At 41.6% G+C, this 18,128-nt stretch overlaps 1 protein-coding gene across 3 annotated transcripts in view; it reads left to right on the top strand.

The window, feature by feature from the left end:
- PRMT3 (protein arginine methyltransferase 3) overlaps window positions 1-18,128 on the top strand; it is a 67,729-nt gene that overhangs the window by 25,128 nt on the left and 24,473 nt on the right. For all 3 annotated transcript variants that reach the window (XM_066629064.1, XM_066629079.1, XM_066629072.1), the window contains exons 10-11: window positions 856-955; window positions 11,062-11,140. In XM_066629064.1, the coding sequence (XP_066485161.1) occupies window positions 856-955; window positions 11,062-11,140 (179 nt within the window). The remainder of the gene's footprint in view (window positions 1-855; window positions 956-11,061; window positions 11,141-18,128) is intronic.

The raw sequence follows: 18,128 nt of genomic DNA on the forward strand, positions 1-18,128 counted from the left end.
GTAAGTCCCATTAGAGTCAACAGGGCTCACTGTGCCCTTGCACTTGTCAGCCAGAGTTGCCTGGTGCAGGAGGAAGCCTGTCTGGGAAAGGATGGGGTGGGGGAGAAGAGGAGCCCTATGGGGGGGGGTTGTGCTGGGCAGGGCTGGGGGGGGAGGCTGGGGGGACCCTCGTTCAGTGGCTGCGCTTTTGAGGGGAGGGAGGGAGGCAGGCGCCGGGCTTGGAGACAGAACTGAGCGTGGCGGCTGCTTGTTGCAGGGGAAGCCCATCGAAAAGGTGCATAAAAAAGGTGGCAGAACGCCTTTCCAGTGTGTTCCCTTAGAAAAAAGCCCTGTTTTTACATAGTAATTAGTTTAGCAAAAGGGGTGACAGAGAGGCGCTCTGTCACCCCCTTTGCCACTTTCACCCGGACTCCGGAGCCACAGCAGACGGCTGAAAGAGCCGCATGCAGCTCCGGAGCCGCGGGTTGCTGACCCCAGGTTGCTGACCGCGGGTTGCTGACGTCTGCGTTCATTGAATTATTGTTACTGTTTTATCTGTGCTCCAGGGCGGGTCACTTTTATACTTTTGATGACAGAATTCTAGGATCCTGCAGTGCATACGATGCCAAATGTCTGATTTTTTTTAGGATTGAGTCCTCCTGCTTCAGTGAAAATCACAACAATTCCTGTTAAAGTTTTTATGGAGGTTAATCCTTTAACCATCTCATTTCTGCGTTGTGAAGAGGAATACAATGTGCTGTTCAGGAGAGACAGCTGTCTGTGATGATTTTTCTAATGAAATGTTAATGCTAGTATTAGAACACTTTATTGTAACTCTTTACTAGAAAATGTGTAACATGCTCTCATTGTTTGCAGACTCAATGGACTTGAAGATAGAATTTCTTTAGTCAAAGGAAGAATTGAAGAAGTTGAGTTGCCAGTTGAAAAAGTGGATGTTGTCATATCTGAGTGGATGGTAAGGGCACAAATATGCTGTTTATGAATAAAAATATTGTATCAAAGAAGTTGATGCTTGGAAGTAAGTCCCATTGAGTTCAGTGGCACTTTTTCCCAGGCAGGTATGCATAAGCTGCAGTCCTATGCCATAGCATATAGTACAGTGGTTCTCAAACTGGGGCATCATGATGCTCCAGCCTGACGGCCCTGGACTCTGCCCCTTTAAGGGGTGGTGCCAGGGGACAGCAGTGTTGCTAAGGGGGGGCGCAGGGACTAGCATGCCCTTACCAGTCCCTGCAGCAGCCTCCTGGGGTGTGTGGAAACCCCTGCACAACCCTTCACAGGGCTCCCCAAGTGTCAGAAAGTGAAAGCAGAGCAATTGTGCCCCACTTCCGGTTAGTGTTCACCCATCCTCTACCCTGCCCCATTGCACCACCTCCCTGCCCTTCCCCTGCCCCCATACCATTTGGCATGAACTTACCATGTCTGGTGCATGCTGGGTCTTCTGTTGGCACACCAAGGCCAGTGCTGGCCTCTACACTGGCATCAGCAACTCCTAGGCTGTCATGAAGTGCACTTTTGTGCATGGCACTTTTATGATGCATGGCACTTTTATGATGGCTAGCACTGGCATAGCACATGCTGTACTAGCACTTCATCTCTTCAGGATTGCACTGTCAGGCTTTTCTGGGCATAAACCCCATTGAGCACAATGGGACTTACTTTTGAGTAGATGTGCATAGGATTTTGCTGGCATTGTCCTTGGATTACAGCTTAGTGTTTTTGCTGCTGCTACAGCATGGAACATTGAGACCTGCATAGCCACGTCTTTTAGAAATTTAAAACTACAAGTTATAGGTCAAATCTTATATTTTTTGCATCCTTCCTACTAATGATATTTGGGGATAGCAAGTACTCCCATTTTCTATTTATTTAAGGAAATGTCTTAAAACATTGAGATGAAAGGATGCATTACAAGAAAACATTTCTTACTGTATAAGCTTATGAGAAAAAAATCTGTTGAATATCTGCTTCCTTTCTTAAGCTTAGGATGAATGAATAAGTAGTTTCCCATCAGTGACTCTTATTCTTATTTCTTGGATGGCTAGCAGCCATGGGATGATAAATAGTATAGACCGGTTCCCTTTTTCACTCAATACGTAATTGATAGAAATCTAATAAAAATGTACGTGACCTACTTTTTAAAAAGCTCGTTCCAATAACATTGTGTTTATGTACTCCAGCAGAGATTCCTTGTAATAATTCAGACAATTAGGCTACTTTTGCACATAACATGTTGATATTGCTATAGCTAGAGCAAAATCTACACTTGCTCCTTAGTTAACTTGCCTATTAACTATTTTGCTTCTGCACTTTTATTGCTTTTTCATGAAAATACTCTTGTATGACATGTGTCTGTTTTATGGATGTCAGACCTATCCTAAAGTATAACGTCTGTGCAGTGTGCTGGTGTTTTTCAGAATATTAACTTTATCTTTAGAGGGTGATAATTCAGTGTTTGTACACTTGGGAAGAACTGTTTTAGCATAGGCCAGTGGTTTAGAACCCACTTTTTAGAATGAGAATCTGTCAGGAGCCACCTGAAGTGATGTGATGACCAGAAGTGACATCATCAAGAAGGTAAACTTTTAACAATCCTAGGCTGTAATCCTACCCACACTTACCCAGGAGTAAGTCCCATTGACTGTCATTGTTAAAAGCATATACATAGTAGCCTATTCAAAATACAGATCTGTAACATTTCCCCAAATGCAGTCAATGCCATATCAGCATCAAGTCTAATATATTAAAATATTGAAATGATTGGAGACCTACCTGAAATTGACTCATGACCCACCTGGTGAGTCCCAACCCACAGTTTGAGAAACACTGGCATAGACTTTACATATTTCTCTATGTCTAAATTCCTTAAACAAAAAATGCATGCAAATTAGAAAGAGAACAGGAGAATGTGTCTAATCTCAGGCAGGCTGTTGCTGGCACCTTTTCTGTGAATCTGTACGTATCTTAAGCACCGATATTGGAGGATTGACAATAATAAAACATCCAATCTGTAAAAAGAACTCATAATGGGTAAGGTGTAGATAGATGGATAAGGTGTAGAAGTTATATAGGAATAATTCATTCTGCAATGATAGCTCTTAACATTGCTGTTCTGAAATGGGAGTAAAGATATGAAATAAATGGTGTAATTTAGTTCTATTAAATTGTAATTTAGTAGTATTTCCAAAGGCTTTATTCTTGAATGCAACTGCTGTACAAATGACCCTGGTGCCTACATAGTACTTAGAAGCTAAAATGTAGTGTGTGAAAGCTTGAAACTGAGAAGCATTTATTGGATATCACAACGCAAGAGAGATCTACTGTAAATCTAGGTGGGCAGGCTTTGTGAACGAGGCTGCTTTGTATGCAGGCAGAATTATGCTTTTCCCTTGAGGTACAGAATTTTAAGAGGTAATGATGTTTTACTGTAATTAGAGTAATTCTACATATAGTAGTTAACTGTGAAACGAGAGCGTCCGTGCAGTGTGCTGGTGTTTTTCAGAATATTCGCTTTATCTTTAGAGGGAAATAATTCAGTGTGTGTTTGCATAAGCTCTACATTTTTCTCTCTCTAAATTCCTTAAACATTCTTACACGAAAAATGCATGCAAATTGGAAAAAGGCAGAATGCATAATATCCTTTTCCAAAATTTTATATTTTACAGTTGCGCTATCCTAATATGTAGTATTCATATTTGAAAGGACAGATAAGAATCTTCAGAAGCATTTTTATGTGTTTGTATAATATAGAACAGTTTGCAGCTGTCATGAGAATACAGGCTGCAAGCCAGAGGGGTGTGCATTCCCAGATTTATCCAGCTAGCTCCTTCAGAATGCACAAACTGCCCATTAAGCTCCCCTGAGTTTCTTGTAAAGCAGCTCGAGGGTTTACAAAAGAACTTGTTAAAAGGAAATTGCTGCCTGAGTGTTCATGCTGTCTGCCCTGTACTGAGTTTTCCTTAAGCTTCTCCTAAATGACTGTAGACCTGGCAATTCACTAAGAAACAGAACTTCTAACTGAAATAGAGGGAAGCTGCAGGAATAGAAATCAAATGAAATGAGGTTTTGAAGGAATGATAGCTTCCTGAGGGCCTGTGTGCAGGAAGGAATGCTGTCAAGGCTGGCCAACAGTTGGGAAAATGGACAACATTTGAGGGCTGGAGACTGTATGCCGGGATGTCAAATACAGTGCCTGTGGGATGTACAGACCCACAGAAGCTCTTTTTCTGGCCCCTGTGATGATTGGGTTCTTTCAGCACTATCAGCTGCTAAGGTTTGAAGTGACACATGGGCAGAAGCAGCACTGCTAAAGGCCAGCACAAGGAGAGCCCTGTTATCATGCAAGCCACTCTTTCAGCAGCGCTGCTGAGATGTCACTGCTGAAAAAGCAGTCTGCACAATAATTGGGCTCTCTTGAGGTCTCCCTTTTATCAGTACCACTTCTGTCACTTCTCTGGGGGGGGGGGGAGAGAAAGAGGCCTCAGAAAGTTAAGAATAGTGCAGGAAAGAGGCAGACCAAGAGGGTGAAGAAGGGGAGAAGCTGCCAAGGCACTGGAAGGGCCCAGTTATCATGTGGGCTCCCATTTCAGCAGTGCCGCTTCTGTTGGTGTCACATTGTCGGTGTCACTTTGCAAGTCACCTCTCAGCTGCTGAGCTGCAAAGTGACATCTCAGCAGAATCGTCACTGCTGAAAGGTGGCTTGCGTGATAATTGGGCTCTCCCATATCTTGAAAATATGATCAAGATTTGCATATTTCCTCTTCTGTCATTTTCAGCTAACATGTTCTCAAGTGAAAAAGTGCTTATTTCTGGTCATGATCTGTTTAATTACATCACTTCCAGTGACAATTGGCTTTTCATTTTCAGCCGGAAAAGTTAAGACCGTACTAAGAATAAACTTGCATTGATGCAGCAGCACTTTCATTTATCAACTAGGGCAGTCTAATTTTTAATTCAAACCTTGATACAGAGTACTTTATGATACCTAGCAACAAAGATATGCCTCAAAGTCTTCTTGATATTTATTTTTTTTATAACTGTAAAGAAAATAATGCCACAGTTAGAGGTAACACATTTTTTTGCCACAATATGTTATAACTTCCTTCCTCAGTTCATCTGACAGTGAATGTCATTTGTATGTCTTAGTTAGCTGCCAGCCTAAGTCATTAATATTCTGCTCACAAATCTGTGCAGCACAGAACGCCTCGCTGTAATTAATTTTGAGGTGCTTGTGCACGTTTTTAAAAAAAAAAATCTGAGCCTTGTCAGTGTGGAAGCTAGGAAAGTCCCAAAGCATCATAGGAGAAGATGTCAGGTATAATTCTCTTTCCAGGTGAGGCAGTAGCCTGTGAAATTACATTCTAAATTACACTGGAGATGAGCACCACACATAGAGCAAAGCATTCAGAAATGGGTAATAAATGACTCTGATTCAATATAAGGGATGTTTCCTCCATGACTTACAGGGATGTAGTATTGCATGAGAGAGGATGCAGGCCCGCAGTAAAAGCTGCAGGAGCAAAGTGCTGGAAGAGGTCAGTGAGAGGACAGTGTGTCTACTAAACAGCAACATCATTCTATTTGTAGCCTGCGTTCTTATCTACCAGGACCCTCAATGTGATATAAATCACTTTTAAAAATTAAGCACCCTGGCCTCACAGTGACAGTTGTCTTCACCCCATGGTAAGTACAGGTTTTTGTCTTTCAAATGAAACTTGAATATTTGGGTAAGCTACAGGAACCGTTTAAAAACTTTCACACATGTATGCACATACAAAAAATGCATGCAGGTAATAGCTTTTGGCTATTATTACATCTTGGTGTCTATATTTTGCAGTGACAGGATTTTATATGTGCACTGCAGGTTATAAACTTGAGTGATGCTTGAACTGGTGTGTTTGGGGTTGATAGGAAGAAATGGCATTGCCACACTGCAGACTTTGACAATTGCCACAGAATCCTGAAAACTCCAGTTTCCATTTCGATGCCACGTTTCCAGTCACATATCTGAAAATATATAGATAGGCAATTCAGATTTTCATGACCACTGTAGCATTTGAAAATCTCTTTCACTTTGTCAGCCAAACAGATGATGGACAGAGGTTCTTGCTAAATGCAGTATTTTGCTGCTGTGCATTCAGATTCCCAACCCTGGCATAGCACTGGGATGCGGAAATATGCATAAGTAGCAATGTCTTGCACTCCTGGACTATGTAATCTGTGCTGGATTGAGTTGTATCTACTCAAAATTCATGGTTACAAGCTCCTCCCTCCATGATTTCAGCACACATTCAGTTAGAAAAAATATATATACTATACCTCTCATAACTGAACAAACATTAAAATCATTTTTGGCAACTTAATAGGCTTCCAAAGGTAGAGGACTTGCACTTCATGAAACATATCCTTTCAGTTGAGCAATTGTACATATCTGGCTCTAGGGTGCTCAAGATACTTCTGTCTGGCTATTTTGGATCCATCTGAGACTGGCTGCTGAAAGCATTTCTGGAAGAAGCAAAAGGGGAAATGAGCAGGGTGAGAAATTGGGAAAGAATTTGCAAACAGTCACAAATATTCTGTATGTTTCCAGATACTGTACTTCAAGCTACAGCAGCTAAAATGAATAAAACCTCTAAATGCTGCACTTCCTATGTAACGTCTTAAATTCCTATCTTAAAGGGAGAATATATGTGTTGATTTAAAAGATTTATATCCTGCTTTATCCCAAGCCCAAAGTGGCATATGACGACACTAAAAAACATAATTTAAAAATAGCTAAAAACAAAATATATAAACTACACTACCAATAAGCAGGTAATGGAAAACTCCATACTAGTGGATTAGAATACCTAATAGCAGCAAAGTAAAAACCATAAAGCAGCACTAACTGTAAATAACTGAAAAAGGGTAACCAGGGGATCATCCTTCCTTGAAGGTTAAACAAAATAGATTTTTAACTCCTGCTGGAAACCATATAAAGAGGTGCTGTCCTTGGATCTTCTAAGAACATAAGAAGAACATAAGAACAGCCCCACTGGATCAGGCCATAGGCCCATCTAGTCCAGCTTCCTGTATCTCACAGCGGCCCACCAAATGCCCCAGGGAGCACACCAGATAACAAGAGACCTCATCCTGGTGCCCTCCCTTGCATCTGGCATTCTGACATAGTATAGTATTGGCAACCTTCAGTCTCGAAAGACTATGGTATCGCGCTCTGAAAGGTGGTTCTGGCACAGCGTCTAGTGTGGCTGAAAAGGCCAATCCGGGAGTGACAATCCCTTCCACACCGGGAGCAAGTGCAGTCTGTCCCTGGTCTGTCTCCCTGGCTATGGGCCTTCCTTCTTTGCCTCTTAGCCTCAGACTGTTGGCAAAGTGTCTCTTCAAACTGGGAAAGGCCATGCTGCACAGCCTGCCTCCAAGCGGGCCGCTCAGAGGCCAGGGTTTCCCACTTGTTGAGGTCCATCCCTAAGGCCTTCAGATCCCTCTTGCAGATGTCCTTGTATCGCAGCTGTGGTCTACCTGTAGGGCGCTTTCCTTGCACGAGTTCTCCATAGAGGAGATCCTTTGGGATCCGGCCATCATCCATTCTCACGACATGACCAAGCCAACGCAGGCGTCTCTGTTTCAGCAGTGAATACATGCTAGGGATTCCAGCACGTTCCAGGACTGTGTTGTTTGGAACTTTGTCCTGCCAGGTGATGCCGAGGATGCGTCGGAGGCAGCGCATGTGGAAAGCGCTCAGTTTCCAAGATTCTGACATAACCCATTTCTAAAATCAGGAGGTTGCGCATACACATCATGGCTTGTACCCCATAATGGATTTTTCCTCCAGAAACTTGTCCAATCCCCTTTTAAAGGCGTCTAGGCTAGACACCAGCACCACATCCTGTGGCAAGGAGTTCCACAGACCGACCACACGCTGAGTAAAGAAATATTTTCTTTTGTCTGTCCTAACCCGCCCAATACTCAATTTTAGTGGATGTCCCCTGGTTCTGGTATTATGTGAGAGTGTAAAGAGCATCTCCCTATTCACTCTGTCCATCCCCTGCATAATTTTGTATGTCTCAGTCATGTCCCCCCTCAGGCGTCTCTTTTCTAGGCTGAAGAGGCCCAAACGCCGTAGCCTTTCCTCATAAGGAAGGTGCCCCAGCCCCGTAATCATCTTAGTCGCTCTCTTTTGCACCTTTTCCATTTCCACTATGTCTTTTTTGAGATGTGGCGACCAGAACTGGACGCAGTACTCCAGGTGTGGCCTTACCATAGATTTGTACAACGGCATTATAATACTAGCCGTTTTGTTCTCAATACCCTTCCTAAGAATCCCAAGCATAGAATTGGCCTTCTTCACTGCCGCCGCACATTGGGTCGACACTTTCATCGACCTGTCCACCACCACCCCAAGATCTCTCTCCTGATCTGTCACAGACAGATCAGAACCCATCAGCCTATATCTAAAGTTCTGATTTTTTGCCCCAATGTGCATGACTTTACACTTACTGACATTGAAGCGCATCTGCCATTCTAAAAGTGTGTTCCATAGATGTGGTGCGACAACAGAGAAAGCCCTGAATATTACTGTCCTCTCCTTTGTCATGGATGGTGATGGAATCCTAAGCAGGGCCCTAAATGATGATCCGGGGCCAAGTCTGTGCCTTCTTGGGTTCATCTGGATATATCATCTATTCTAGCAATTGAGACTCTTTACTAATACCTAGCATTCTAGTCTTTAAACAAAAGCCAGCCCTTGGGAGGCTGACAAGAAACGCATGGTATAAAGAATTGTCCTTCCTCTGCATTTGGTGCTTGAGAGCAGTTTGTGAGACCTTCATTCCTTCTAACTACTCTGAAATCATGTTGGTAATTTAGGCTGCAATCATAGCCACACTTTCCTGAAAGCAAGCCCCATTGAACAAAATAGGACTTACTTCTGAGTAGACCTGGTTAGGATTGTGCCCTTGTTTTAGTAAAAATGGAGGTATTGTTTGTATTAAAGCAGGGATGTCCCAACCTCGACCCGGGGTGCAAATCTGGCCCCTGAGGTTCCCCAGCCTCTCATGCCTAAAAATAACTCAAAAGGCACACTTGCTGGTATATATCTCATTCAGTCACTAGAGGTGCCAAATGGAATGCAATGTAATGGAAAGAAATTATTCCATTACATTCAGCATTCTCTAGTGCAGTGTTTCTCAAACTGTGGAACGGGACCCACTAGAAACAATGTGCCCAGCCCAGTAATCATCTTAGGATGCAGTCCTAACCCCTTATGTCAGTGCTTTCTAGCACTGACATAAGGGCAATGAAGCTCCGAGGTAAGGGAACAAACATTCCCTTACTTTGAGGAGGCCTGCATGAGTGACACCCAGTTGCAGGATGCAGCACATGTCCCATTGGCACCACTATGCCAGTGCTGGAAAGTACTGACATAAGGGGTTAGGATTGCGCTCTTAGTTGCTCTCTTTTGCACCTTTTCCATTTCCACTATGTCCTTTTTGAGATGACTCTCTAGCCCTGAAACCATCTGCTACTTTTACTTTCCTTTGGCCACCTGAAGTCAGCTGAGAACTAGCACCTGCATACTGCTTTCTGGCTCCAGGAATCCTCCTTTACAACATGAGGTCTGTGTGCATGTACCAGCTCTCTGCCTATGCCAGTTTTGGGGAGAAGTAATTTTTCTGATCTCACACTATTTTTTTGCAAAGGCAGGGAGGCCTTTTTGGGGACTGCCTCACACCATTCGGAATGTTGATGCTTTTAAACATGCACTTTTAAATATTTAACACTTTGCAAGCCACATATTATACAGTGGACATGAACAAGATACATATGCTTTAGATTTAATTATGGAATGTATATTGGTAGAAGATAAAATATTAGCAACCTATTGGCTGAAATTATTTTGAAATATTTGAGGTATTCAATTAACAAACAGAAGAACTTCCAAATAAGAAGTCTGTTTGCAAAACACAGTTTAAACCCCAAAACATATGCTAATAAAGATATCCCCCGCTTTTGATAGTTTGTTTTTTGGCAGTCTGTTCTTTCAACACACTTAAATTACAGGTCCAGCCTTTTTATGCACTGATTTTTTTTATACACAGATTTGACTCAATGTGAATGGCTACTCCAAGTGAGAGGAAATGTGCTGATCCCTGGAGAAGGGGAAAAAATCCATCCCTTTAAAATCAGTTTGTTTTTTTTTAACTTTTTTTCTTACTGTTGTAGAGAGACAGTCATGCAAGCGATCATTCCATTCTTCAGCTGAGCCAGGCAAAGGCAGGGTTTCCTATGCATTTCTAATTGCTGACTGCCTCTCTACAACAGTAAGAAAAGCTGTTTGAAACCACAATTGTAAAGGGGCGCACTTTTTAATTTTTTTAAACTGCTTTTATTTAACACATTTTATGGTATCAGCATGGAGTTCCAGAATCAATTCTTTGTGGATGTTGAGGCACAATCTTATTCCATTAGAGCAATGGAGGGGCAAGAAACCTGGAAGTGGGTCTTTATTTTTCCACTGTTTTTTTATCCACAGATTTTTTTTTTTTATCCACTAGGGGTTCTGGAACAGAACCCCTAGTGGATAATAAGAGACAACCTGTATACCTAGAAGTCATTCGGTCAACGCATGCTCCACTGTTTGAACCTCTCCACTGTTCTGAAGGCTAAAACTGCCCTTCTCTATGTTGAGTTGCATATGACATGGTGATTCAAACTGTTTTGGTATGTGAGAGAGAGAGAGAGAGAGAGCGCCAACTTTAGCTCCGGGTCTATTGCCATTCCCAAAGGTGTTAATGAGAGTCCATTTGCAGAAATTTTTGTGTGACAGCAGGAACTTGCAAGATAAAAAACACATTTGCAGTTCGCTAGCTAAAAAAGCATTGGAAGCAACATTTGTAAACTAAAAAAGAACTGAGTTCTGCTTTTCAACTGTTTCCGCTTTTCAACACTGCTTCAGTTCCTAACCTGTCAAATGAGCGGGGGTCGCCTGTACAGAACTTTGCAAAATGTATACACTGTTACAGAACTGGAATTTTTAATGTGATGTTGTCTTTCAATTTACAGGGCTATTTTCTTCTCTTCGAGTCAATGTTGGATTCTGTAATTTATGCAAGAGACAAGTACTTGGCAAAAAGTGGCTCAGGTTAGTCTACAATTCTGTTTTCATAAATGGTCCAGCTCTTGGGAAAGCCAAAGATTTAGGTTCTGCTATGCATGACTAAGAAAGTTCTTACCTGAGATGAAAAATGCTTCTATTACTGGAAGCTTCAGGGCATTCATTTTCTAGCATAGGTAATACAAAAGCATTAATGGGGTGTTTGGACCTTAAATGAAATATCCTTTTCAAGAACACTTTGACTTTTTAAGAATAATTGTAGAATAATCCTTGAAAGTGAATGAAATTTCTTTTTATTTAAATAACAGGGTAAAAGAAAAAGAACATTGACATGAATCAATCTTTTGGAAATGTGCTTAACTCAGCTGTGATATATAAATAACCTTGGTATTTCTATTTCATGGGACTGCAGAATTGCCCTTGTATAGAAAGACACCGTGAAAAATGCACTGTTGACCATGTGGACTTGGAACCAGAGCTAAGAAATTGAGTTAAACAGGTTTTTCATGGAATGCAGAATAGAAGCAGTTAGTCATGTCTACTAATACTTTATTATCTCGCTTCTGTTTGTGGAAACTGAGACCTGATTCACTAGGTGGTCCAGTTCAACTGTTTCAACATGGTTTAGCTCTCTGACTTATGGCCCAATCCTAAACTTGACTGACCCGCACAGTGTAGCACTGCCGACACAGCCTCTGCTGCATCCTGTAGGCCAGCTGGGAGAGATAAGTAACAAACTTTTACTTCTTCTTTGCCACTCTTTGGTCCCCTGTGGGGTTTCTCAAAATTACACAAGCGTTTTTGCTGGCATATCTCTAAAGAGCCTTCTGGGGGCATGTCTGGACTTGGAGGGGGGTAAAAGATTTGGTGATCCACACCTGAAGTGCCCCTGAACTTAACTCTCCACTGGCTGAGATCAGTTAATGGCCGCTGTTGGTGGTGTGCAGTATTCTGGGCCTCTTGCCACCAAAGAATAAACCACAATTGTACATTAGTACAAACTCCACTAACTGTGGTTTCTGACTGGCTAGGGATAGAACTATCACAATATCAAACTGGTTTGCTCTAACTCAGTGCTTTCCAAACTCCTATAAGGGAGTGTGTGCGGGGGAGGGGCTATGGCAACATCATGATCCTTAGGATTGCACTTCTGCTGGGGATAGGAGGCTTTTTTATTTTGCTTATTGGTAGCCAGCACCAGAGTCCAGGCGTTCCGGGGAGCCCTCTATAGAGCTCCCCATGCCTCAAAATATGTTAAAAAATAAAAGAGAAAACGGGCCCTTCTGGTTTTATGACGAAAACCAGAAATGCCAGTTTGTTTGTTTTCAAACATGTTCGGAAGCACAGGGAGCCCTGTGGAGGGCTCCCTGGACCCTTCCCCCAGACCCTTCAGGACTCCAGCACTGGCTGCTAGTAAGCGGGGGCCGGGGAACCCTCCCATCTCCAGCAACAAAGCAATCCTGGGGAATATGTTGCTGGCTCCCCCCGCCCCTTAAAGGGGCAGGGACAAGTGCTTCCTTGGCTGGTGGGTCATGACCCACAAGTTTTGGAACCACTGTTCTTAGTTAACATACCACAGTTACATGTGCTTCTACAAAGTAAGGGGGCCGTAATAATGGTTGTCAACCTTCAGTCTTGAAAGACTATGGTATAAGCCTACAGCACCTGGTATTCCCAGGCGGTCTCCCATCTAAGTACTAACCAGGCCTGACCCTGCTTAGCTTCCAAGATCAGACAAGATCAGGCATGTGCAGGGTTTTTTCTTAAAATGAAAGCAGGAGCTTTAGCTCTGGTGCATGAGGGAAGCATGGAGAAAGTGTGCTCCTTCTGGCTTTTTCACATAGCATTTCACATAGCATTGAAGCAGGATTAGCATTATGATGTCAGAAATGGGCCAGTGTGTTTTACTGCAGTCAAAAACATGACAAATTTGTACGCGTATGTCACTTTCATCATTTTAAATTCTACATTTGTGGATTTAGTTTCACTTGCCACCATGAATATTCAATATGGAATAAAATTTAAGAAAATAAATATGTATTATTTAAATTATATTACTGCAGAATCACTTGGGAGACCTATTGTATTACAGTCGTAAATTAGGTCAGTTATAGGAAACCAGGCATGGTCGGTAGTAGGTAGTTTACAAAAGTGTTGTTAACTTTGAATTTTATCTGTAGAATGGCAGTATTATAGGCAATAACTTTACTTACTTAGGAGCATAACCAACAGAATAAGTTACAAAGCATTTGTAAAAATAATAAAAGAGAAAAATTAAGGAAGGAGGAGTTGAAATAGGGAAACGAAGAGAAGAAATTCTTGTAATTCTTTGTCCTGCCATTTTGGGTGCCTGATGTTATAACATGCCTACTTAGCAGGGATATGGAAAGACTACAGGGATACATATATTGTCCATGTTAATACATTATAATGCTGCTATATATGACTTGAAAAGTAAAGTCAACAGGAGGAAAGTATGGGATTCTCACTCTTCTTCATGGAAATATTTGGGATGGATTTCCAATTGGAAAATGAATGATGGACTGCACTTGTTATATGATGCATCCTGTATATTACTAATAGCCCTCTCCCTAGAGGACTTTTACTGTGTCTTTGTGAATTGTTCTTTACCAAATAGTTTGTCAATATTAAGCCCATTGAAAGTGAAACTTTCAAAGACTTGGTGTTCTGTGGATTCAAAGGTAACTGAACTCTCCACAACAAGGTAAAGAACGGTGGCAAATCTCCTGCTCTTTTAAATGGCCCATAAGTAGCACACCTGGTTTTCTTGTTTCCTGATAGGAAATTGCTTTCATAATAGAGCACTGATAGCATATCTCCAGCTGAAACTCATCCCAAGAACATTTGCGCTCCTTCCTGTTTATAGGACATCTAATTTTGACTTTTTAAAATAGGAAGTGTTGAGTAGTCTGTGCTCACTGAACCACTTACTAGCTATGTGCACAGCTGGATGACTTAATTAAAAATGGTGCTTAGCTAAGGGAAAATGTAGGCCATTTTCAAGACAGACTGTAGCTTTTAAAGCACCCTGGGAGTATTGGCCGTTGCCCAGCCTCTAGTCTTACAATGTCACTGAATATTTCCATGTCTTTATTTTTGTTTTGTGCAAATTTATGGCCATAATTTAGAGTGACTGTATCATCAAAATATTAAGGAAAATATCTGTTGATGAAAAGCCATTGTGTTATAACTGAGTGCTTTCAGTTTTATATTGTTCTTACACAGGTGGGGAAACGTAATTTAAGTTGCCTAAGAGACATACGGCTTGTACTGCAGGTTAAGATTCAACAAAACAGAAACATTTTCTACAGCTTGCTTACTTGCTTGCTTTTTTCCTCCTGGGTAAAATATGTAGTCTTGCAGAGCCAGCAGAGAACATTTTTTTTTACTTCAGATGCAAATTACACAGCTGTGTAATTTCAGCCTTCCCCCTCCAGTTTTTTTCCGCTAAGCTTTAAACCAATACTGCCAAGGTGCAGAGACGTTCGTGTGTTATTTCAAACAGGGTGAAGCAGCAGAAGAGTCAAATCTGGTCCCTTGATGAATGCCATCTGGCAGCTCCAGCCTCTTCCTATACCCATACTTCTTCAAGGGATGATTGAATTGTATAAGAGGAAAGCAGTAGGATGACCAGGAGAGGGTGGTGGGCATGAGGTAGCATCATTTCCAAGTCTTCTGTGCCATAAGAAACTCTGAAATGCCATGTCATCACAAGGGCTTCCAGTGTACATTCACATTTAGCACAGGTTAGCTGGCTGAGTCAGAATCAGTGAGTCTTTCTTGGGTTTGGCTGGTGCTGTTATATTGTCGCAAGTCAATAAACACTTAGAAAAATAGGCCAGTTTATTTGTAGTGAAGTGGGGCTTCCAGAGACCTGTATGATAACTGTTATCCTAAGAGACAAAGAGCAAGTGTAGATCCATAATATGCCTATACTTTTGAAGCAGTATCATGAACTGATTGCTGATTTTGAAACATGAAATTGAAATATCATTGAAAAGGGCAGAACAGAAACAGAGATGTGGGTATAGTCCATCTCTTTAGTTTGGAGGTAGTAGACACTACTGAGAAAGGAGCGATTGGCAAAAATAAATGATGGGGTTATAAATATTAACTTCTGTTATCACTTTCAGTTGCATAAAGCATTAACAATACTACTTGATCCAGTTCATTTAGCAGGATTTTAAATAGAACACTTTTGCCTTCAGGCATTTGTAACTGATGCTCTTCTGCCAGTTAGTTTGAAAGGTTAATGAAGGCTTTGTTGATAGTTTCTTCTGTTTCTCCATAAATCAGTCAGCAGGTGGGGTTCAAACAGCAGAAGACACCATAGCACATGGAGCTAGCTTTTTTCATTATGCATAGCAGCAGAACTGATGATACTGTCAAGTACCAACGAGATAAAAATATGCTACATTAATTTTGGAGTGAAACCTTTTCAGGAGTTAGGCTAGAGGTCCCTTGTCCTAGAGGATGGAGAGTTATAATGAGTATGCTGATATCATGTTGGTTGTTGAACTTGCTAAAACAGCCACATGTATGCACCTGTTTTCTGGAATGTGCCAACTTGTTTCTTTTTCTTTGCCCTTTTACTTGGATCTTAAGTCTTAAAGATGTAAGCACAGGCTGCTTTGTAAATTAGAGTGTGGGAAGATATGCTATAGAAACTGCTGAAATGGCAAACATGTACTGTATTAGAAGCCTTGACAAAATGGGATGGTTTGGTGGGATTGGGAAGGTAATAGTCAAAGTAACTAGCTGTCATATGTGCACATATCCATAAAAGATTTATCAATTTTTCTTCCTCATTACAATACTCCTAGCCTAATTGCACAGCTCATTTAGCAGAATTTTAAATGGGACACTTCCTCCTTAGGCATATGTAACCAGTGAGTGTCTGCCAGCTGGTTTGGAACTGGCCTCACTTCTTTGATTTCTACCTCCCTGGAAAATATTAAACATTGTTTGCATTTCAACCCAAAGATAAGTGTTCAAGCTGTAATTGTGTCAGTTCCAAAAAGTTTTATGCTGTACAGTATGTATCTTGCTTGCAGCTGTTGTAAGTATGATAGTAAACTCTGTTAAACTTTGGTTCTGGGAGACTGGATTTGGATTGTGCTTCTGCCTGGTTCTTATTGTTTACATTTGAGTGAATCACTATTTTTCAGACATCTGTAAACTAGCAATAATAGAGGCCTATATTGCAGGGGTGTGTTGAAGAAAGCAAACAAAGGTGTAAAGATCAGCATAATTATGCATCAGTTTTACCCATCTAGAAATCACGAATTTACTGCTGCCGCAGAAGGAAGGAAGCGATTTGACAGCTTCCTTACCAGGCACTTTGCTCCACATCGGCCTTTTAAGATTTTAGGGACTGCCCAAGGAAAGAACAGAATGAGTGAAGCAGATCACTACTGTTCACATGGTTTTCTGCTTCACTTGCATTGCTCCTTCCTTGCACAGTTCCTTTAAACTTAAAGGGATCATGCAAGGAGAGAGTGAGATGAGGGAGTGAGGAAGCAGCTCTGTGTGACCCTGTCCTCCATTGGCTGCAGGGGGGAGAGGCAGACTCTGGGTGAAGGGTCCACCCCAAGCTTGTTGATCACCTGCCACTCAGTGTGAGCCATATGATGGCTGGGCCAGGCCTGGCTGTGTGGTAATGTATTTGGGCTGCTGATTGCTGTGTCATCTCTTGCCTGCCTGCTTGACATTTTCCAGAATGCTGATTTGTAAAATATATCAAGCAATGGTCCAGTCAAAGAAGCCTTCATTCTTAAAAAAAGATTACTGCCTAAGAAAGTTATTGGTTATTTGCTTTTCTGTCTTCAGGTAATGTTAATTTGCAGCTATGCTTCTAGCCCCCTTATTTGCTACAGTCATACCCTTTTAATGTCCTTAAAACTGTGACACATTGCTTGGGGATAAAAGATTTCCCATCTTACTTTGCTTTCCATATGAGCTGTTAGTAATGACAAATTATTCTGGGGCAGTGAGTCGCGAAGGACACAGCTGACAAATTCATGCATTTGTAAAGTGGGCTGCTGTGAGATATGTCTGATCAGCAGTTTAATATTACCTATGATGAGGAATAATTCAATCAGATAAGAACTAAATGACAATATGTGAGTTGAAAGGTTCTTTCATAGCAGTATTTTACTTCTCTGATTAGCAAGGACTGAGGAACTGAAGCTGGCCAATCACCAAAGTGGTTTACTCAAAATATGCTCTTTCCTATTCGATATGATTTTTAGATGAGTAAGGAAAATAGTTCCAGTAGTTCTGGGCTGTATCCTTTCTTGTATGGATCTACTGTTTTAAATGAAAAACTGCATGGAAATATTCTGTAATACTTCAGCAAACATACAGATAGTTACTCCAGAACAGACAGTTACACGTGCAACAGAAGGCTCCATGTCTGCTGCTCAAAGTCAACTGTTGCATCCCAAGAACAGCAGGGAAAGTGGGCATTTGGTGGTAGTGCTAGTCATCACATTCAGTCCACTAATTCAGTGCCAGCCTGATATCTGTGTTACCTGGAATGCTCTAAGACAGTATTCTTCAACCTTGGGGTTGGGACCCCAGTGGGGTTGCAAAGCCTCAGTTGTGCGGTCGCAGCAACTTACAGGAATGAAAAAGGTTGAACAGCACTGGACTAGAGCACCGCAAGTTAAGGGGGAGGCATCTGGTGTACCCCTTCAAGTGCCAGGAAATTGTCTCAGTCCTGCTCAGGTTCTAGTAATTGTGCTAAAATAGTTTCAGTAGATGTATTCTAAATACACCATAATACTGTGGTGTCCAGACCCGATCTTTGATGGGTCACAGAAAGATCAGATAACTAATTTCCTCAGGCCCTGAGGCTATTGAAAAACCAGATTATTGCTAACTACCTGCAGGGAGCTGAACTCCTACAGTTTGCAAGTATTCAAAAATATAGAGAGGTAACGTTTGAGGGTCTTTTCTGTTTATAAATACACACATTTATTTCTAGAACTCT

This window comes from Tiliqua scincoides, chromosome 1 (assembly GCF_035046505.1).
Source record: "Tiliqua scincoides isolate rTilSci1 chromosome 1, rTilSci1.hap2, whole genome shotgun sequence".
Lineage (NCBI taxonomy): Eukaryota > Metazoa > Chordata > Lepidosauria > Squamata > Scincidae > Tiliqua > Tiliqua scincoides.